The sequence below is a fragment of the Crotalus tigris genome, unplaced genomic scaffold, assembly GCF_016545835.1.
Source record: "Crotalus tigris isolate CLP2741 ecotype Arizona unplaced genomic scaffold, ASM1654583v1 scf7180000018523.1292444, whole genome shotgun sequence".
NCBI lineage: Eukaryota > Metazoa > Chordata > Lepidosauria > Squamata > Viperidae > Crotalus > Crotalus tigris.
This window is the reverse complement of record NW_024097056.1, coordinates 16,690-39,715: the sequence shown is the minus strand read 5'-3', so window position 1 is coordinate 39,715 and position 23,026 is coordinate 16,690. Positions and strand designations below refer to the sequence as shown.

Below are 23,026 nucleotides of genomic sequence, written 5' to 3'. Positions count from 1 at the left end.
GGATGGCTTCGCGGGCTGCATGACACCACTTCGTGGGCTGCATTCGGCCCCCAGGCCTTGTGTTTGACATGTCTGGTCTAGATCTTACCTGCATAGGCAAAAATCTGTATGGTCAAAAATCTGCTTTTCCTTTTTCCGTTCTTCAGGATTTCCATTGTTAGCATGCCCGCGATCTTGACAACTTCCTCTTTTTACCCTCTTCATTTTCTTAAATTTGCCACACAAACCGATTATTATGTCTGCTTTATTTTTATCCTGCCCTTCCTCCATAGGAGCGATGTGAAAAACCAAAGGGGCACTTTGCTCCAAACAAACAAAACTCCCATTAAACCAACTCAAGGCAAGCTTTTTTGGGGAAGGTGTTATCCACACACCAGTTTTGGCAGGTGTTGTCCACACACCAGTTCCGTAGTTTTTATTGCAAGAGTGTTACAGTTTCTAGACACTGCACTGCATTTTCTGCCATGAGTCCTGAGAGCGGTGAACCCATGGGTGTTCCTCTGATTTGTTGGTCTACCTGTCCATCAAACGAAAGGAGGTAGTCCAGGAGCCCCACATATCCTCACTCTAATGATGTTACATAGTGGGTTAATGAAACAACTGCAAGCAAAACACCAAGCTGAGGGAGCAAAGAGGACACCAATTTCTGAACGTTGTTGGAAAATAGATTTTTCTTAGCAAAACGGCTGGTACATTCCTCCATTTGGCTTGGTGAGGTAAGAAGCGGTGGTTCCTAGTCCAGAGAGAATTTGTGCACGCTATTCTCTACTAGCTTATCTATCTACCATTTCTAGAAATGTTTAGGATTTTGAAACCCTTGCTTGTCCTTTTTCTCATGCCCTTGTGACCACAGGTTTAAAAAGAGAGGAAGGGAGAGAGAGTGCGTAAGAGACTAAAATGAATCATTCAACCCACTCTTTCTTAAATTCCCCTTTTTTTTCCCGAGCTACGGGGCAGACAGATGAGAAAAATACACAGAAAACGAGCGAGAAATCTAGAATTTTAGTTTAATGTTAATGGTGGCCTCTTTGACCCAAAACAAGCAGCAGAACCAATGGAGGAGTTGCATTCTGATGCTTATTTTACCAGGGGTTAGTTGACAAAAACAGAGGTTAGAAAGTTGGAGATATGAGAATATGTAGATTATGTAAACAAGACTTATAATGGATGAGTAAATAATTTGATTGTTACAGAACGTTAAGGTGGGTAATGCTATTTTTAATATTTTGATTGCTATTTCTTAGTATATGATTGTATCTTGGTAAGATCATTATGAACGTGATGATTATTATATCTTAATACTTGTATACCTAGACAGCACACTGTTCAATATAGAAATGGAATTTTTTAAATAATTATAATATATATATATATATATTTCTATTTATTCTCTTGGTGATCACTATTTATTTGTTTTATATAGTATGGATATGCCCAAGAGTCGGATTTTCACCCATATAGCTAGCTAGCTAGCTAGCTAGCTAGCTAACTAACTAACTAACTAACTATATATATATTACTAAAAACCGCCAAGCTTTCGTTGGGAACTCCCAACATCGTCAGGGCTAAAAAGCCAGTTTAACAAAGATGACTTAAATAGGTTTGGCTGACATTTGCACCTGGCTCTTAGACTGCGTCACCGGCCCTGGCCGGTCAATTTGTGTTCCAGATGTTTCGTTTCTGTTGCGTTCTCTTCTGTCGTTCTTTCGGACCTGGAACACAAATTGACCGGCCAGGGCCAGTGACGCAGTCTAAGAGCCAGGTGCAAATGTCAGCCAAACCTATTTAAGTCATCTTTGTTAAACTGGCTTTTTAGCCCTGACGATGTTGGGAGTTCCCAATGAAAGCTTGGCGGTTTTTAGTAAAGTATTTTCTTACTTAAATTCTCCTGGTGGTCACATATTATTAACTGCCATCATCGTCAGGGTATAAGCAGGTCGATGGGAGAACTTACTTATAAATGTAACTGCGTCTGCGCTTGGCTCCTGGACCTCGTGATAGGTCCCGGCCAATCAATCCTTGCCTCACTTACAAAATCAATTGGTTTGTCCTTGCATCCTTTACCTACGTGTGTATTACCACCCACCTCTCCCTTTTTTCGTGTTCGTAAATCAGGGGGGCATCCCATGTTTCCCCAGGTCGGGGTGCACATCTCGTCCTTGGATTGATTCTTCTTCTCATACTCTTTGGGGCACTTTCCACCTCCACCCCTTTGATGTATATCGTAATCATTTTTACTTTCTCTACGACGAGGTTTCGCCTTAGGGATCCTGCATCAACCCTCGTTGTCCAACATACTTTTTCCTTCCATTCTTCTGGTATTCATACAACCCCCATCCCTGACGGCATCCATCCTCCCGCCTCTCACAACAGCCCCCAGCATGTCATACGGGTTGACCCGCGGCCCCCGTTGTTCAGCCGCGGGAGCAACAGATGTCCCCAGGGATATACGTTTCGGCGTTGCACCTAACCGGCATCCCCCATCCTCTCCCTTCGTAAGGTCCGGAATAAATAGAAATATATATATATATCACCCTCGTGTATCTGTTGCGCTGCTTTTTGAGAGCGCATAATTAGGTCTTAGGCTTATGTCGTGACTGCAGAAGACCTTTTTCATTTTGAAGAATGAAATAACAATAAGGTCATTGTTGATTCCCATGCAAAGCATCCAATTTCAGGGATGATGATTTAGCCAGCTAACCATGGGAATGAATCACAGTCCTGCTTGGGATGTGCAAAGAAAAGCACCAGAGGCCTAGATGGTTTTTGTGGGTGCTTTCACGTTGCATAATTTGAAGTGCTCCAGAGCAACCAGGAAAAGGCAGTTGAAAATTAACCATTACATCCAGTGGCTCAACTGTCGGTTGGAATTATTTATTTATTTATTTTAAGCTTAGGTCAACTGGCAGAAGATCATAGGTCAGTGATGGCGAACCTTTTAGGGACTGAGTGCCCAAAAACTGGCCCCGCCCCTGCTCTACTCCCTGCCCCGCTTCTGCCCCCACCCCGCCTGCCCGCAGGGCCACTCACCGCCTCCAGGGCCCGCCACAGATTGCCCAGCAGTGCCACGGCGGCCACGCTCTGTGCCCGCGTCCCGCAGCATCAGCTGTGCACGATGGGGCGTGAGGGCAGAGTCTTGTCTACGCTGCCTGGCTGCCATGTCCTTGGCTGCGCCGCTCCGCGTGGGCCACACTCGGGGGTGACTCTCCTTCAGGGGGGCTGCTGGAGAGGAGGGGGTCACCAGCGGAGGCGAGGCTGGGGCAACGGCACATGTGCCCACAGAGAGGGCTCCAAGTGCCGCCTCTGGCACCCATGCCATAGGTTCGCCACCACTGTCATAGGTAGTCCTTGACCTACGACCACAATTGAGCCCAAATTTGTTGTTGTTAAGTGAGACATTTATTAAGTGAAGCTTGCCCCATTTTACAACCTTTCTTGCCACCGTTGTTAAGTGAATCCCTGCATCTGTTTAAATTAGTCACACGGTTGTTAAGTGAATCTGCCTTCCCCCCATTGACCTTGCTTGTCAGAAGGTCGCAAAAGAGGATCACATGATTCCCCGGGACACTGCAACTGTCGTAAATATGAGTCAGTTGCCAAGCGTCTGGATTTTGCTTGTGTGACCAAGGTGGGGATGCCTCAGCAGTCGTAAGGGTGAAAAAACGGTCATAAGTCACTTCTTTCCAATGCTGTTGCAATTTCGACCACTACATGGTCGAGGACGTCCTGTATTTCAGATTAGTCCATTTAAAATTAACTAATTATTGACTATCCACGTGGGTGGAGGAATTTTGTTGATCTGCTAATACAAAACTCACTTGGTGTCCTTGAGTTGTAACTGAAAGTTCTACTTGATAAGTGTTCGCAGAAAAGTAGATTTCTATACGAGGAAGGAGACAGTGCAACAACAGGCATCGCTTCGTCTGTCGATTTGAACGAAGATATTTCCAATATTATGCCCTTTTTAGATGTTTAGCACACTCTAGAAAACTCACTGGTTTGTGGTGAAGACCTAGTGGATGCCTTGATCCTGGAGATCTCGAAAGATTCCAGTTGTCCCAGATCCTCTTTCATTTACAGAGCCATTGTAAAGTCTTTGAAGATTTGAAGCATTGAAACACTCAGGCTGACAACAGGCCTGAAACCAAGACTGTGGAGAGAAAAAAAACAGGGAAGAACTGAGGGCGAAAATCCATACTTGATTTTGGTCATTTCAAGATCAGCTCCATGCTTTTAGGATTCTATTCAGTGGTGGGATTCAGCCAGTTCCCACCAGTTCGGCAGAAACGGTAGCTAATTTTTTTGTTGCCCAGGCCCAGGATGGATTTCCGGAAGCGGCCTCAACACAGAGAACCAGTTGTTCACGTATTTGAATCCCACCACTGATTCTACTAGATTTCTGTGGAGATTCTCAATCATCCATGATTGCCTCAGAGGTGCTTTTCAAAACACAGATGGACTTTCTTGGTGTTTTTTTTTTTCCCTTGAAAAGGTTTCCCTTCTCATCCAACTGAACTGAAAAAGCTTCTTGGATGAGAAGCAAAACATTTTCAAGGGAAAAAAAAACAAGTCCAAGTTGCCGTTTCAACAGCACCTTTGGGACGGTCTACCCAGATTGTCTCTCTTCAGCAACTCAGCCTATTCTTTTAAAGCAGGGGTTCTCAACCTTGGCAACTTTAAGCCAGCTTTGCTGGCTGAGGAATTCTGGGAGTTGAAGTCCACAAGTCTTAAAGTTGCCAAGGTTGAGAACCCCTGCTTTAAAGGAAAGATACTGAATTCAGTTTGCAGTACAAGCACTGGGATCTCCAGAGTTTGGGGGGGGGTTTAGGTAGATTGTTTCCCCACTTGTGGAAACGTTGTCTTATCTCACTTCCTATGTTCTAGCTTTCTTTTCTTCTTCATAAGCTTTGGGCATGTTTTAAGGTGGTCCTGCCACCTCTTTCTTGACCCTAAGTGCATTTCTCAAGCTCCTTAGAAGAAGGCTGGTTTACAAATAAAATAAGTCATCAGTAATTTTTACGAATGGATGTGAAAGTTGAACCATAAGAAAGGCTGAGCGACAAAGAATGGAGGCTTTTGAACTCTGGTGCTGGAGAAGACTCCTGCGAGTCCCCTGGACTGCAAGGCGTTCAAACCGGTCAGTCCTAGAAGAGATCAACCCCGACTGCTCTTTAGAAGGCCAGATCCTGGTTGAAGCTCAAGTACTTTGGCCACCTAATGAGAAGGAAGGACTCACTGGAGAAGAGCCGAATGCTGGGAAAGATTGAGGGCAATAGAAGAAGGGGACGACAGACAGTGAGGTGGCTGGATGGAAGCACTGAAGCAGCAGGCATGAACTTAAATGGACTCCAGAAGATGGTAGAGGACAGGAAGACCTGGAGGAACATTGTCCATGGGGTTGCGATGGGTAGGATAGGACTTCGCAATTAACAACAACAACAATTTTTATGACTGGCACATTGAGAGTCTGCTTTTCACATTGAGTGGAGGACTTTCCACTTCAGAGAAGTTCAGAGCAGTGACTGGCTGCCATCCATTCTTCTCCCCAAATATTAGATCTATAGAATAACAGCTGAGCTACAAAACTTGAGCCTAAGACATCATAATGGTTTCCCGGAATTAATACTTCCTCCACCTATTAAGCCTTTACTAGAGGTTCAGTGCTGACCTTGTCACAGTAGTTCACGGGATGTGATTAAGCCTTTATGCCTTGCTCAATAACAAAACAAAAAACAAAGGCCAAGCTGACTTTGCAGTGTTGACATAACAGGAGAAACAGTGACAAGAAAAGAAAAAGATAAAGAAGAAAGAAAGAAAAAAACTTGCTTTAATTATACTGTGGGGAGTCAGCCCCCCCCCCCCCGAGAAGGAAATATTAAAAGGGCAGAATATTATATTTCCTCAAAGGATTTTAAAGAGACAGAAAAGCATGCCCAGTTTTTCTTATTAGACCCCAGTCTCCCTCCCCCAAACAAAAAACAGCTCTGTAGAAATGCAGATGTGATAATCCATTCAGGAAGGTTGGAGCCCTCCAGCTTGAAGCTTAGAAAAACAAAGACATCTAAAATCTACATACCCCACCCAAACTCTAAGACAGGACATAATAGGATTAACCCACAGATGCCAAAGGGGCACATTCAGACTCAGGTCAAAATACATGACACAGGAAATACAAAGCCTCAAACAGGAACAGGAAACAACCTCAAGAGCCCCAGAGGGTATAAAAACCCACTCCCTACATGTTCTCTCTCTCTCTCTTTTCTTCCAGAGCCATCTTTCTGTCTGGTTCTCCTCTTCAATAAACTGCAACCTTCTTTCTAAAGCAGTCGCCATGCTGTTTATTCCCGGCTTGGACTGAACCCTGATGAAGATTTTTCCTTCAACAATACTGAAGATAATAAAAGGATATATAGCTTCTGTTTTTTTTTTTCAGATCAACCATTAACAGTAAAGGAACAGTCAAAAATATATGTTGCCAACTAAGAGGCTGCCACAAAGAAGGGGTCAACCAATTCTCCAAAGCACCAGAAAGCAAGACAAGAAACAATAGATGGAAACTAATCAAGGAAAGAAGCAACCTAGTACTAAGGAGAAATTTCCTGATCGTAAGAATAATTAACCAGAAGTTGTGAATGCTCACTGGAGGTTTTTAAGAAGAGACTGGACAGCCACTTGTTTGGGACAGAAATTTTGGGCTAACATTTGTTTGCAATATTAATCACCTGTTCAGATGGTTGCCTGTTGGTGTTTAAGTGAATTGGCAAATGAAGGAATTAAATTTCTTGGCAGACCTGCTTTTATCTCTCTTTCTCTCTTTCTGTCTTTCTGTCTTTGAATCAAGTATGATCTCAGCTCAAGAGGTCTTGGTTCCTTTATGGATGTTTCCTGACTGCAAATGATATTATAGATTGCAAGATCCAATCTGGGTCGGTCACTGGGACCAGAGGTTTCATCTTCCAAGCTTTTGGATTCGTGCTGGGGCCCATCCTCAGGGAATTTCTCTCCAGCAGAAAGTGTGCTTTGGCCTGTTCTGTGTGATCACATTGCAATGAACATGGACATACGTTCAGTTTTGCAGTGACTAAGATTGTCGGCCGAGCAGGTACAAAAACAGCCAGGGAAATAATTGAAGCCTGGGAAACGGGCCCCTCGCAAGTCAACAGGAGTGCTGATTTATCACTTATCAAGTACTTAGGAGCTGAGGGCTTGGCAGCACAAGGAAACAACAGCGAACAACTTAATAGTCAGCCACAGGGGAAGGAGAAGGAGAAGGAAGAGGAGGAGGAGGAAGAAGAAAGAAGAAAGAAGAGGAAGAAGAGGAAGCAGAAGAAGAAGAAGAAGAAGAAGAAGAGGAAGAAGAAGAAGAAGAGGAAGAAGAAGAAGAAGAAGAAGAAGAAGAAGAAGAAGAAGAAGAAGAAGAAGAGGAAGAAGAAGAAGAAGAAGAAGAGGAGGAGGAGGAGGAGGAAGAAGAGGAAGAGGAAGAGGAGGAGTGCACCTCCCAGCTTTCGGGGGAGATGGGTGGTTAAGAAATATGAAATGTAAGTAAATAAATATGTAAAACTAGCCTACAAATATTTCCAGGGCCATATAGGAATCAAGGCCCATCATTTCTTTATTTACAGATGTTGAAACCATAACTGGGATAACACATTTATCAAGGTTAAGACAAACACCCAAGTTCTTCAACTAACATTCTAGGCAAATCACATGTTTATAATGAGATATACCCTAATTCTTGGTGGATACCTTGGATTCATCCATACTTTGGCATCCTCGCTATGGGGTGGTGTTATCCAAATGCAGAAGGACTCCAGTTGCACCGAACAGGTTTTGTAACCAACAAGGAGCCACCTGTGATCTGTGTTTGTGTGCAAGAGGGTAGAATGCCTGCCCTCATTAGCAAATTTTCTGCTTTACTTCATCATGCAAACACAGCCAGAATGTTCACATTCTTTGTGTCCTAAACACACAACACATTATCTTCATGTTTATACAAGCAAATAAAATCTCTGCCCGGCTTAAATAAACCCCGAGGATTTAATTTTGGTAAGATTCTTCCTTGAATGGCTGTGGTCGTGTAGAGATTGAAATAAAATCCAAGGAAAACATCCGATCTGTCCATAATAAGAAAGAAGATTTTAGACAATTTTAGAGAGAATCCTGTTCAGAAGGAAACTGCTTTTGAAGTTCCCACAAAACCCCACACTCCTTAAAATAGATGCTTTACACTGTATAAAACTTTAGAGCTGTTGTGTTTTAGCTTCTCACTTAGGTATTTTTTTAGGGAAGAGAGTATGTGTAGCTAGGGTTGAACGGTGGAGTCCTTAGTGCTCTCCGGAGCAGAAGGAAAGGCAATGAGCTGATTAAATGAGAACTAGCAACAATGATTGGTTAAATGTCGGCCGTTTGTTATAACTGACATAAAAGCAGAACCCGGAGGGAGAATATTTAGATAGGAAAGAATGAAGCCTTTGTCGCAAAGGTGCTTTTTCAAGAGGCAACTGGACTTCCTTTGTTTTCGCTTGAAGACAATTTCTTTGAAGGCAGAAAAGTCCACATTTTGGACAGAGAGGACCACCGGTTTGAAAGAGAGGCCAAAGGAGCCATCTATGTCAAAATTGAATAGCCCTCTCTCAACAGAGGGGGAGGGATACGACATCATCTATCTCCAGTCTACAACACAATCTTTTCAGCAGTTCCAAGAAGGCTCCAGACCCATTTGCACCACTCAGGTGACCTTGAGGACACAGATAAACCTCCAAGTGGCTTCAACGACTCTCTAAAACACGGGTGTCAAGCTCGCCGCGTCACGTGACGTGTCGCGACGTATCATGACTTTTTTCGCATTGCCTCCGCATGATGCCACCGGCCTGCAGGCCGGCAGTTTGACACCCCTGCTCTAAAAGAGTGCAAATGACCAGCTGTCTGCAAGAAGTATAAATCCTTCCATTCCCCACCATCCAGTCAGAGCTGAAGAAGCTTCTCACATGAGAAGCAAAAGGTCTTCAAAGAAAAAACAAGAAAATCCAGTTGCCTTGTGAAAAAAAGCACATTTGGGACTCTGGAGAACATCAACTTTTAGGTCGTTGGGATAACTATGACTTCGATGACTGAGAATCTCCACAGATATTTTCCATCCATTGTTTCTTGTCTTTCCTTCTGGTGCTTTGGAAAATCGGTTGACGCCCCCCCTCTTCTTTATGACAGACCCATAGATCAGTGGTGGCGAACCTATGGCACGGGTGCCAGAGGCGGCACTCAGAGCCCTCTCTGTGGGCACGCACGCCGTCACCCCAGTCCTTCAGCTGGGTTTTATAAAACCTTTTCGCTTTAGACTTCCACCGTGTGCAAAAAAAAAAAAAAAGGTTCAATCAGTCCATTTCAACTTCTCGTGGGAAAAAAAAAGATCTTGCAAAGTTGGAATTGATTGATTGAACTTTTTAGTCCCACCCAGTCTGCCGTTACCACCGCAGCCACGCCCACCCAATGGGCCACGCCCACCCAATGGGCCACATCCACCCGGCACTCGACAATGCATAAGTGGGTTTTAGGTTGCAGTTTGGGCACTCGGTCTCTAAAAGGTTCGCCATCACTGCCTTAGATATTGGAGCACTGCTATCATGTCACCCTTAGTCCTTATTTTCATCAGACTAGACATACCCAATTCCTGCAACTGTTCTTCATATGTTTTAGCCTCCGGTCCCCTAATCATCTCCGTTGCTTTTCTCTGCACTTTTTCCAGAGTCCCGCCATCTTTTTTTACGTTGTGGCAACCAAAAAAGTGGATGCAGTATTCCAAGTGTGGTGTTATTTAAGTTTTCTTTTCCTTTTCTACATTTGCAGTCCTTTAACTTTCTAAGAATGCTAAGAACAAGCATTAAGAAAGCAACAAAACATTTGTCAATTCCTTCTTGCTGATTTAAATCAGGATGAACTTACAAAACAATATAAATACAGTTTATTATTCTTTGTTGCAGAAGACAACCACTGTTTATTAAGAGGGGGGGGGGGAAAGCTTTGGTAGCTACTTATTCAGAACCCTTAAATAGTTCACTAATTCCACCATGGAAAAAAAGCAAAGACTTTGCTGTAGCAAGATTTGTAGATTTCTATCTGGAGGAGATCATCTCTAACTATTCTGGAGGACTTCAGGAGAAATTGATTACAGGTGCTGATAGTGGTCAAGGTCATCGTTTGACTTGAAGAACACTTTAATACAGCTTCCATATCTAGGCTGCAAACATCTGGCAAAGCATTAGATGGCAACCAGTGGTTCCATAGCTCAAATAGTTTTGCTGCCATCTCGTGGCCATGTGGATTATTGCAACCCTATTCAATCAGTGCTCTGACTGTCTATGAAGATTCTCAGTCATCCAGGTCATAGTTATCCCAAAGGTGCTGCTGAACAAGAGCTGAAGAAGCTTCTTGGATGAGAAGTGAAACGTCTTCAAAGAAAAACAAGAAAGTCCAGTTGCCTCGTGAAAAAGCACTTTGGGATACAGTGTTCTGAATGTGTTGCTAAATTAGAAGAAGGGAGATGAACAAACAGTGAATCATCCAAGATTTGATCAATTTAAGCATTGGCAACCTCATAAAGACTTCATGACCCACTGTTCTTTCTTGCCCAGGTTATTTTTTTTTCCCCTTATCAAAACTGTAACCATTTTTCTCAAACCCAGTGTTGCTCAAAAGCAAACAATGGCTTTGCATAGGCATTACACTGAAAAAAAAAAAAATCAAATCAGCTGCAGTTCAACCCGGATCTTATTGCAGTTCAGACAATGACCTTCCTGAACCTCAAGGAAGCATTTGAAGAACTTCTCTTGGAGTGACAAAAATAAATTCAGAAGCATAATTTTAGTTGAAAGATTTTTTGCCAAGAAAAACAGTGTTATTCTTTCCATATTTCATTTGGGAAAGATGGCATTGAGCATGGGTGTGTTCTTCCAAACTCAAGGCAACTATGACCCTGAAGTTAGGAACTTCTAGCTTAAACTCAAACAGTGCAGATTCTCCACACTTCCCCAACAGACAGTCCCACCACAAAGAAGAAGTTGTTGCAAAAGCTGAAGTGGTTGTTGTAAAATATATTTAAAAAGAGGGAAGTGATTCAGATGTCATAGTTGGATCTGAGTAGAAGAACGTGTTGTTGCAAGATGTTGTGTTGGATGCTAATTTAGATGGCCTTAGAAGCACCCAAGGTTCTAGAGGGCAAATCTACCAAGAACTACTAGTCATTTATTTCTAGCCTAGAATTTCTGCATGCTAGGTGCCCACAGCAAAGATGGTTGAGGAGATATATCTTGACCTTCTATCTGTGGGTTTCCTAGATTTGGTAGACCACCATATCAAATGAAATCATTTAGGATGACCCATCCTGTTCTCAACTCAGTGGAAAAGGGTATAGGGCACATTAAATCCATCATGTTCTCAGCTCAATGGAAGATTTAGGATGAGTCATCATGTTCCCAACTCAGTGGAAGATTTAGGACGACCCATCATGTTCTCAATTCAATGGAAAAATGTGTTGGGCACAGTACATCCATCATGTTCTCAGCTCAATGGAAGATTTAGGATGACCCATCATGTTCTCAATTCAATGGAAAAACGTGTTGGGCACAGTACATCCATCATGTTCTCAGCTCAATGGAAGATTTAGGATGACCCATCATGTTCTCAACTCAGTGGAAGATTTAGGATGACCCATCATGTTCTCAACTCAATGGAAGTTTTAGGATGACCCATCATGTTCTCAATTCAATGGAAAAAGGTGTTGGGCACAGTACATCCATCATGTTCTCAGCTCAATGGAAGATTTAGGATGACCCATCATGTTCTCAGCTCAATGGAAGATTTAGGATGACCCATCATGTTCTCAATGGAAGTTTTAGGATGACCCATCATGTTCTCAGCTCAATGGAAGTTTTAGGATGACCCATCATGTTCTCAGCTCAGTGGAAGATTTAGGACGACCCATCATGTTCTCAATTCAATGGAAAAACGTGTTGGGCACAGTACATCCATCATGTTCTCAGCTCAATGGAAGATTTAAGATGATCCATCATGTTTTCAACTCAATGGAAAAAGGTGTTGGGCACAGTAGATCCACAATTTTGAGAGAGGTAGTTTTCCTTTTATAAGTTAGATGCCCTCTGATACATACCTTTGATAAACTGATTGAGATGTTCTCCTCTCTGATCAAACATTGAAGTATAGCATGTCAAGTGACTTGAGTGTAAAATTAGGACCGACTATGGGACTCTTATGTTAGTATATAGGAGACATTTTCTCTGTGATGTTATTGCTGATGTGAAATATAAGGAAGTTGGGAAAGAGAAATGAAAAAATGAAAAAATTTGGTGGGTACCTCCTTTTTTGCTCTCGTTCAAACATACAATTTCCCTCCATTGCCTTCAGGCTGGACAATAGCTTGACTCCCTCTTCTTTGTGGCAGCCCCTCAAATATTGGAACACTGCTATCATGCCATGCCTAGTCCTTCTCTTCATTAAACTACTAGACGTACCCAATTCCTGCAACCGTTCTTCGTATGTTTTAGCCTCCAGTCCTCTAATTCAGTGGTTCTCAACCTGTGGGTTGGGACCCCATTTGGGGTCGAACGACCATTTCATGGGGGTCGCCAAACAATGCAGTCCACCATTTTTTCCCCCTTTTCCTTAGCTGTGCTACTCCCTTTTATTCTATTGGCTTTTAAAAGCCAATAGAATACACTCTCTTGAATAGAGTCTAATTCTATTGGCTTTCAAAAGCCAATAGCAATTGTCCAGGCTGTCTCTGCCCTGCTGAGCCCGCCAAAAGTCCCATTCTGCAAACGGTGCTGCACCAGTTGAGTAGTCCTCGACTTACGACCGGTTGAGTAGTCCTCGACTTACGACCGGTTGGGGGTCGTGGCATTAAAAAGGTTGAGAACCACTGCTCTAATTCCTGTTAAGAGCAACTGAGCTGAAGAAATCCTTCTTTCAAGCAGACTATCCAATGTCCTAGCACGCCCACTGTTAACTTTGCTCAGATCTTATTTGGTGAAGAAATAGTCAAACAACATAAATCCTGATTCCGTAAAGGCTGCTTGCTGAAGATAAGCTTGGCAAATACAGAGCAGATTGCTAACAGTCTTTTACCTATGTGCCAGATGTTATCTAGGCCTCCTTGCCCCTGCAAGTCAACTCCTGTTGGCCTTTTATCTCATTTTCCCTTCCTTCTAAAAAGAGAAACAAAAACTGAAGCCCAATTTGGCTTGGCAATCACATTGCAGAAAGCAGATGGTTTGAAATAAGATGATCGGTTTCCCAGTCTTCAAAGCTGAGATTCCCAAATTGTTGTGTAGGGGCAGCCCTCAACTTATGACCACAACCGAGCCCCAAATCACGAAGTGAGTTTTGCCCCATTTTATGACTTTTCTTGCTGCGAATCACCACAGTTGCTAAGTTAGTGAGCCGGTTGTTAAGTGAATCTGGCTTCCCCCGTTGACTTTGCTTTGTCAGAAGGTCGCAAAAGGGGATCACGTGACCCTGGGACATGGCAAGCTGTCATAAGTACAAGACAGTTGCCAAGCGTCTGAATTCTGATCACGTGACCATGGGGAGGCAGTGAGGGTTATAAGTAAGAGGACTGGTCCATAAAGATCCATTTTTTAAAGGGTCCCTGTAACTTCGAACAGGGACTGAATGAATGCAAACCGAGAACTTCTTGTGATGAATGCCTTCCCCAAAAAATGCTCTATAGGAGTGTGTTTTAGGAGAGTGTTTCCAGCTCCCTCTGATGTAACTAGATTTTTTTTTATCCCTGGAAAGAAGCAAAGATTGAGCCATTGCTTCTCTCTTTGCAGGTGGAATGATAAAATGTAATTCCTCTGCCCTCTAGAGCCCCATTTCAGAATAAGAATCTCTGTCAAGGAAATCCCAGGAAGAGCCAACTGGCTATTTATTACATTTTAGGACGTTGGGATGTTTTCAATCTTTTGAGATGCTCTGTGTGATTGTTGTTGTAAAAATGGTGGTAAAAGCAACTAAAGAGTCTGTCTGTTGTTTTCTTTGTGCGTAATTAGAGAGAATACCAGAAATTCCTGGCAGAAACTTAGAAGCCCAGAAAATTGTGAAGAAGAATTTTTTTTTTTAAAGAAATCCGGAGATGGAATCCATTTGGAATGTGTTGGTGAGTGAGATCTTTGTATGAGAGAGATTTCAATTTTTCTGAGATCCCATTACCGTAACCCAGAGGTTAAAAAAAATATTGATCTGGTTTAATTCACATTCCAAAAAGAAGAAAAGGTAAATTCTCCTATAGGATAAACTCAGCTCCTGGTGATTTGGGGAGTTTTCCACATAGGGTTTTTTTGGGGGCTGCACTTATGGAAGAGATTTTCAATTACCTTTTTCCAGGGTCTTTTTTTTTTTTTGATGTTTCATTCTAGTTTACAGTTTGGGGCTTGTCCTGGTGGTCTCCCATCCATGTGCTACTATGATCAAGCAGAGGTTAGTCTGGTGTTGCTGCTATCTGCTGAACAACTCTAAAAGGAATTAATATTAAACCAATTGCATGTATTTTAGAATTTATGACTGCTTCCCATGCATTTAATCATTTCCCCCAGTTGCTGCATTCAAGATTTGGGGGCGTTGTTCAACACTGAATTCATCTATGGGGGAGAACCACAATGTGACGGTTAAATTTGAGGATGAAGGAATGCAAAACAACGGTGATTCTCCTTCAAATAAAGTCTTAGCATTAATAAATAGAATCTTGAATATGAAACCTTTAGTTTGCCTAACACTCTTAACCCATACAGTAAATTTATGGATCACTTTAACCAGGATTCATTCTAAATTCAAGCCAACCAACCATATCATAGCTTAAAAACTTAGGCGACACATTATTCTAAGCCAGTGGTTCTCAACCTGTGGGTCGGGACCCCATTTGGGGTCGAACGACCATTTCACAGGGGTCGCTAAACAAGGCTGTCCGCCATTTTTCCCCCCTTTTCTTTGTCCACGTCCCTGGCACCCGGTGATGTATAAGTGGTTGGGGGTCACCACAACATGGGGAACTGTATTATGGGGTCGCGGCATTAGAAAGATTGAGAACCACTGTTCTAAGCCAACAGGTGATTTATTTTGGCACAACATGATGTTTTGGCTTCCCCTCTTTGCTTTTCATACTGCGATTTGTGACTTAGTGTCCTGTGAACTGTGCTAATTGAAGCTTATTTAAGGTTAAAATGAATCAGATCTTAGTGCAATACCTAAAGCCCAGCCAATAGGATAGGCGAACTATGTCACAGATTGTGTTCCCGCATCAATTTGTATTGGGGAATCGTGCTTTACAGCACTGTTTCTCAACCTGAGCACCGTTACAATGGGTGGACTTCAACTCCCAAAATCCCTCAGCCAGCATTCCAACTGGGAATTCTGAGAGATGAAGTCCACCCATCTTAAAGGACTGAGGTTGAGAAAGAATGGTTTAGGGATTAATCTACAACATCTCTGTCTACACGAATTCGAGACCAAAGTTATATCTTAGCATAATGTAGAATTTGAACTACAAATCAATATCTTGCAGACATCATTAGAATCAGGTTAATTTACCCGCCATTGAAACTTTTATTGATACTTTATTGGAATCCATTTCAGTCTCTTCCCCTGTATTTCTACACAGGCCGGGATCAAACAAGATATAGAACACATCTTCCAGAAGGGAGACACTCCAAAGCCGGGAGATATGATTCAGTTCCAGATGGTTTTGCCTTTCCAGCATTGGGGTATCTACATAGGCAATGGAGAAATTGTGCATTTCGGATTTTCATGTAAGAGAAAAGTATTTTATTATCTATTTCAGGGGTGTCAAACTCGCAACGTCACGTGACGTGTCGTGACGTGACGTATCGCGATTTTCCCCCCATTGCTGGCCATTGGGTGGGCGCAGTTTCAGCATGACGCATACGGCCTGTGGGCTGGCAGTTTGACACCCCTGATCTACAGAAATGTCCTACTTTTCCCCCTGGGAACTCAAGGGGAAAGCTACCTGGGAGACTTTATGGTAGGCGCACCTGAGAAAGGTAGGTTCAGCTGAGAAAAAATGATGGAGAGTGGAGTGTAGGCAAGTCCAGAGAAAGGGCTGCAAGGCTATTTGGTCATCCCACGCCTCCTCACAAGGAACATCTGGAGGAAAGTAACTTAAGGAGAAGGGTGGGGGACTAGTCTTTGCCAGGAACAATTGTTTGTCTTAGATTACACTAGTGGCCAAAATTGCGGAAACCTTTTGGGAAAAGTGTATTTTTGAGGTTTGATGGCTAATAACATCACTTTTGTTTTGAGTAGTACCATAAAATTATATATCACTGGAAAGATCATTTAATCAAGAATGTAATGCAACGAAGTTGGTTCAATTATCTGTACTGTATTCTATGAAACGTTATAGCCAAATAACCAGAAAAAGGAAGCACAACTTGCTTAGGCTGATATCTGGTAGCTTTCCTTCATCTGATTGTAGCCAATGAGCACGAGTGTTTAGAGAGCCAATCAGGCGTCATCTTGCTTTGGCAATGAGCCAATCAGATCACAGTAGGATCTGGTTATTGATGTCCTGTATTGAAGCTGAGAGGAGGACATTTGTCAGGGTGTTATGTGATGGCTATCAAGTCGGTTGGGTTTTTTTGTGTTCTTTCATTGAGTGAGCTTGTAAAACGTAATAAAATTAAAGCCATGGTGCACAGAGTTGACTGGTCACCCAGAAAGCAATGTAAAATAGTATTGTTAAGTGAACAAGGCTACAGTTATAAAGAAATGAGAAGAAAAATGGGTGGAAACTTAACCAAAGGTGGCATTTGTACTGGACACTTTTCCCAAAAGATTTCCACAATTTTGGCCACTGCTGTACTTGAGGCGGGGGGTGGGGTGGGGAAAGAAGGGATTGATTTATTTATAACTACAACCTGGCAAAATTTCTCCCTCCACTTCCGGGACGCTAAACCAAAACCAAGAAAACGGGAGAGAGAGAGAGACCTTGCAGGATTCAAGCATCACATTAAGTAACGGTCCACATCGCCGTGATGGATTGAAGGGACGCCAATGGCTGCATCCATTCGACAGCGAAACCAAGCAAGGTTTCCACAATTCTGGCCACTACTGTGTAGTCCCCTGGCTTTCACTCCTGCCTTTTGCCTTCTGCCTTGCCTTGCCCTGAGAACTGCCTTTGCCTTATAGTTTGCCTCATGGACTCCCTTAGCTGGCTGGCCTGGACTTGGGACCTTGCCCTGTGAGCGTGCACGTACAATACAGGACCTTGTTTGTAATATACGCAGTCATTTGGGGGACTGAGGGTGGCTGCCTTCAGGGTAGCATGGGGATGGGGCCTTACCAGTCATTGGAGGCCATTGGCTGGGACATTTGTTATGAGAAATAAAGGACTCTCTGAGGCCTGCCTTACCTTAATGACCCGGGTCAGGGGTAGGCAACCTTGGCTCTTTTATGACTCGTGGACTTCAACTCCCAGAATTCCTGAGCCAGCCATGCTGAGGGGAAAGGGAGAGGTTTTCAAGCTGAGCCATGCTGGCTCAGGAATTCTGGGAGTTGAAGTCCACGAGTCATAAAGTGGCCTAGGCCTAGGCCAGAGATAGGCAATCTTGGCTCTTTTTTGATTCATGGACTTCAACTCCCAGAATTCCTGAGCCAGCATGGTCAGCTTGGAAACCTCTCCCTTTCCCCTCAGCATGGCTGGCTGAGGAATTCTGGGAGTTGAAGTCCACGAGTCATAGAAGAACCAAGGTTGCCTACCTCTGGCCTAGGCCTAGGCCGCTTTATGACTCGTGGACTTCAACTCCCAGAATTCCTGAGCCAGCATGGTTCAGCTTGAAAACCTCTCCCTTTCCCCTCAGCATGGCTGGCTGAGGAATTCTGGGAGTTGAAGTCTACGAGTCATAAAAGAGCCCAGGTTGCCTACTCCTGACCTGGGTCATAACAGCAAGATCATCCATTTTGTAGATTGAAAAAAGTCAATGCTTTCAACTGCTGGAGGTCCCTCCCAAAGTTGGAAAGAAATATGAAACCTCCTGAAATACTCAGAGATGGTGAGATCTCCTGAGATTGCGGCAATTCAGGAGAGACCAGCCTTCTCAGACTGGATTTTAGGAGATTTCATAGAACAGTGGTTCTCAATCTTTTTAATGCCGCGACCCCCAACCGGTCGTTAAGTCGAGGACTACTCAACCGGTCGTAAGTCGAGGACTTCTCAACTGGTGCAGCACCGTTTGCAGAATGGGACTTTTGGCAGGCTCAGCAGGGCAGAGACAGCCTGGACAATTCCTATTGGCTTTTGAAAGCCAATAGAATTAGACTCTATTCAAGAGAGTCTATTCTATTGGCTTTCAAAAGCCAATAGAATAAAAGGGAGTAGCACAGCTAAGGAAAAGGGGGAAAAAATGGCGGACTGCGTTGTTTGGCGACCCCCGTGAAATGGTCGTTCGACCCCAAATGGGGTCCCGACCCACAGGTTGAGAACCACTGTCATAGAAGGACCAATTCATGTTATGTGACATTGGATGATCTTGTGCATTTGGGACTTGTTACTTAAACCAATATTGTGGGATGTGTACCCGAGGATGTCATATTGCCAAGCTGAGTTTTCAGTGTAATAAGACAAAGGATATACTCATCAGTACTTGCCATATATGATACTTGACAAAAGTTTACGTGAGCAGAATTATCTAATTTTGGTCAGAAAAAAGACGAATGACAACTACCTCTGTGTAGGAAGAGATCTGTTCCTAAGGTAGTTTGCAATTAAAGGCAGTCCTCGACTTACGACAACAACTGAGCCCAAGGTTTCTGTTGCTGAGAAAGTTGTTATGTGAGTTTTACCCGTTTCTATGACCTTTCTTGCCATAGTTGTTAAGTGAAACACCACAGTTGTTAAGTTAGTAACAGGGTTGTTAAGTGAATCTGGCTTCCCCACTGATTGCAAAAGGGGATCACGCGACCCTGGCACACTGCAACGGTCATAAGCGTGAGTCAGTTGCCAAGCTTCTGAATTTTGATCATGTGACTGTGGGGATGCCACAAAGGTTGTATGAAAAATGGTCATCATTCACTTTTTCCAGTGCCTTTGTAACTAAATGAATGGCAGTAAGTCAAGGCGTACCTGCACACTTGGGTCTTTTACAAGGATGTCAACAAAATCATTTCTGAAGCCCAGCATCTCAACTTCTCTTTTTTCAGTTTCTGGCGCATTTCCGTATATGGTCCGCAGAGAAAAAATCAAGGATGTCGTAGGAGCTGTGAAAAGTGTAGTGTGGAACAAATTCGATCACAAATATCCTCCCTTGGATCCTACTCGTGTGGTGAAAAGAGCTCTGCATATGGTAAACGAAGTCCTAAACTTCAACTTCGTTACTGCAAACTGTGAGCACTTCGCCACGTTGATGAGATACGACAAGGCTCTGTCTGATCAGGTAGGATTTCCAGTTCTCCGATCGGTTTTTTTCAGTTCGATTGGCTTTTTTCCCCCCTTCCCCTCCAGAAAACACAACAAGTCCCAGGCCCTCTTTGGGGCTTTTGCTTCTATTTTTGCTTATTTATAGCTTCCTACGGAATTCATGTATCCAGCTAGATGGCATCAGATTTTGGTCGATTAAATAAAGAATACTTTTTAAAAACCCTAAGGAGATATTCCAGTAAGGGCAAGGATAGATCACAAGGAAATCTGAGTCTCAACATCCCAGAAAACACACACACACACACACACACACACACACACACACAAGGACAAGTCAGTGTCCATATCCATGAAGTCTTCAGAAGATAAGATGAACTTGAAGCCTTTTTGATGTGATCCATATCTGGATTTACAGCCCCTGTCCTGTAAGTTCTCCTTCTTGTCCCTCCAGCTGTTTTGAGTGGCTTCCACCAATGTGTTATTCTGCATAAGTGCTGGCACAACTCCTATCACCCCAGGCTAGAGTAATTCCTTGAAGACATCAAGTTGAGAGATGCTGAGCTTCCATTTCCTCCTTTAAAAAAATGTGTACCTGCTACTGGTGGCCAATTCATTGGAAATTACTTACTATAAAGCAATAGCCTTGTTTGTATGCCAAGCTAAGATGATGATGATAATAATAATAATAATAATAATAGTAGTAGTAGTAATAGTAATAATAATAATAGTAAAGTTGGAAGGGACCTTGGAGGTCATCCAGTCCAACCCCCTGCTCAGACAGGAAACCCTATATCAGTGGTTCTCAACCTTTTTAATGCCGCGACCCCCAACCAGTCGTAAGTCAAGGACTACCCAACTGGTTGTAAGTCGAGGACTACCCAACCAATCGTAAGTCGAGGACTTTCCCTGCCCGGGAGTGCCGCGCATGTGTGGTGCCCCCCCCTGCGCTGGCCGAGGCATAGCTGGCAAGGGGCAGCAACGGCGCAGGGTGACCACCGGCTGGGCCACCAGCTGGCCCAGCCCAAGGGACGTAAGGCACCCGCCGGGCCCCACGCGCGCCAGCAACCCTCCCTGTGCTCGCCAGCCTCCCACCTCCTACCCCTGGCCCTCTTTTACTTACATTTTTAGTAGTTGCTCAGCAGGGAGGGGTGGAAACTTCCAGACAGCTTGCCTTCGCAGCAGACAACTTGCAGCACCATTTGCAGAATGGGACTTTTGGCGGGCTCAGCAGGGCAGAAACAGTCTGGACGATTCCTATTGGCTTTTGAAAGCCAATAGAATTAGACTCTATTCAAGAGAGTCTATTCTATTGGCTTTCAAAAGCCAATAGAATAGAAGGGAGTAGCACAGCTAAGGAAAAGGGGAAAAAAATGGCGGACTGCGTTGTTTGGTGAACCACTGCCTTATACCATTTCAGACAAATGGCTGTCCAGTCTCTTCTCAAAAACTTCCAGTGTTGGAACATTCACCGCTTCTGGAGGCAGGTTGTTCCACTGGTTAATTGTTCTAACTGTCAGGAAGTTTCTCCTTAGTTCTAGGTTGCTTCTCTCCTTGATTAGTTTCCACCTGTTGCTTCTTGTCCTGCCTTCAGGCGCTTTGGAAAATAGCTTGATTTCCTCTTCTTTGTGGCAGCCCCTGAGATATTGGAACACTGCTATCATGTCCCCCCTCGTCCTTTTCTTCGTTAAACTAGACATTCCCAATTCCAGCAACCATTCCTTATATGTTTTAGCCTCCAGTCCCCTAATCATCTTTGTTGCTCTTCTCTGTACTCTTTCTAGAATCTCAACATCTTTTTTGCATCGTGGTGACCAAAACTGGATACAGTATTCCAAGTGTGGCCTTACCAAGGCATTGTAAAGTGGTATTAATACCGCACGTGTTTGATGCAGTTTGTAACCACGTTTTGGGAAAAGTTGACTTAACCGTAACCTTGTCTTTTGTTGCTTCTCATTATCAGAGTCCAGATTTAAAGACTGGAAATGTCCCATCAACAGTGACAAAAGGGAAGCTGTTTCAGTCACAGGCATTCCGTTCACACACAACACCAAGGCAAAATTTGCCTCTGCTAAATTAAATCAGGGTTGCGACACTCTGATGACCTCTCGGGCTGAAACCCAAGTGGGCACTTGTTTCAAATCTTGCCTGATTTGATTTTTCTGACTACTTTTTTAAGCTCTCAAGAGAGTTGAAACAGCACACAAAAAGTACCGGAGGAAGCTTAGGCTCTTGTTAGCTCTCTTTTTAAAAAGTATTTTTTTTTAAATAGTATGGACAGCAAGTCAATACAACCAAAATGGTTGTTAACTAGGATTGGGGGAGGGGTGTTCCTTAAAAATGATTCCCACTGAATGTTTAGAACTAAATATTTTGACCGAACCTAGCCAATGTCTGACAAATTTCTCTCTCTTTTTTCTTTTACAGGCAGAAAGATTTAATTTTACTGTAGATCAGGATTTCGAGCAGGAGATCAGAAGACGCCTAGCTGAGGTTGATTGTGGAAGTGGAGAATGTCTTTCAACCTTCCAGAGAAAGATTCCTTGAGCCTCACTGATGTGGATCAAATCTTTTTTCTATAATGGTTTTCAAAATCAGCCTCCGTCAAAAGTGTATCTTGTGCTTTCAACCTGGACAAAATTAGGGAGGAATTTGGGACTTGGCTTTGTTTCAATCGGTGTTTCTCAAACATGTACACCAGTGGTTCTCAACCTGTGGGTCGGGACCCCATTTGGGGTCGAACGACCATTTCACGGGGGTCGCCAAACAACGCAGTCCGCCATTTCCCCCCCCTTTTCCTTAGCTGTGCTACTCCCTTTTATTCTATTGGCTTCTGAAAGCCAATAGAATAGACTCTCTTGAATAGAGTCTAATTCGATTGGCTTTCAAAAGCCAATAGGAATTGTCCAGGCTGTCTCTGCCCTGCTGAGCCCGCCAAAAGACCCATTCTGCAAACGGTGCTGCACCAGTTGAGTAGTCCTTGACTTACGACCGGTTGAGTAGTCCTCGACGTACGACCGGTTGGGGGGTCGCGGCATTAAAAAGGTTGAGAACCACTGCTGTACACAGCTTGGTGTCAGCTGCTGACATCAGATGTTTTTGCATTGACAACAGATGGAGATGCAGCCACTTTCTTCTTTTTGCTTTTAGAGTTAGATGATGCTGGGGAGGGGAGGAATGTGCATGAGAGTCTAGTTAGACATAATAACACTGAACCTAGTGTGAGAACCAAGGTTATTGAAATAAGAGACGATAAAGAATTGGCAGGTTGGAGAGCTGGAGGGGAAGCCTACATTTCAAACTAATTGGGGAATGTGATTTATGACTGTCAACTGGAGGAGGGAATTGTGGTTTGATACTATGTGCTCAGGGGAGGGGAACTCAGTTTTTGGCTTCGATTGTGTTAATGCCGATGCTATGCTACTCAAATAAAGATTTTTTTAAGGTAACTCTTTTGAAGAGTTTCATCTGTCGGAACCGTGACACTTGGATTGCTACGGTAGTTAAGATGTAGCACAGTGGTTCTCAACCTTTCTAATGCCGTGACCCCATAATACAGTTCCCCATGTTGTGGTGACCCCCAAGTGG

General features: G+C 43.5%; 1 protein-coding gene across 1 annotated transcript; it reads left to right on the top strand.

Annotated features, from left to right (window-relative positions):
• Positions 1-159: 159 nt before the first annotated feature.
• On the top strand, positions 160-22,252 carry LOC120312559 (phospholipase A and acyltransferase 4-like). Its single transcript, XM_039353415.1, has 5 exons — positions 160-716; positions 14,064-14,170; positions 15,668-15,815; positions 19,225-19,457; positions 21,866-22,252. Exons 2-5 carry the CDS (start codon positions 14,147-14,149, stop codon positions 21,983-21,985), a joined length of 525 nt encoding a protein of 174 aa, XP_039209349.1. The 5' UTR covers positions 160-716; positions 14,064-14,146; the 3' UTR covers positions 21,986-22,252.
• The last annotated feature ends 774 nt before the right edge of the window (positions 22,253-23,026 follow it).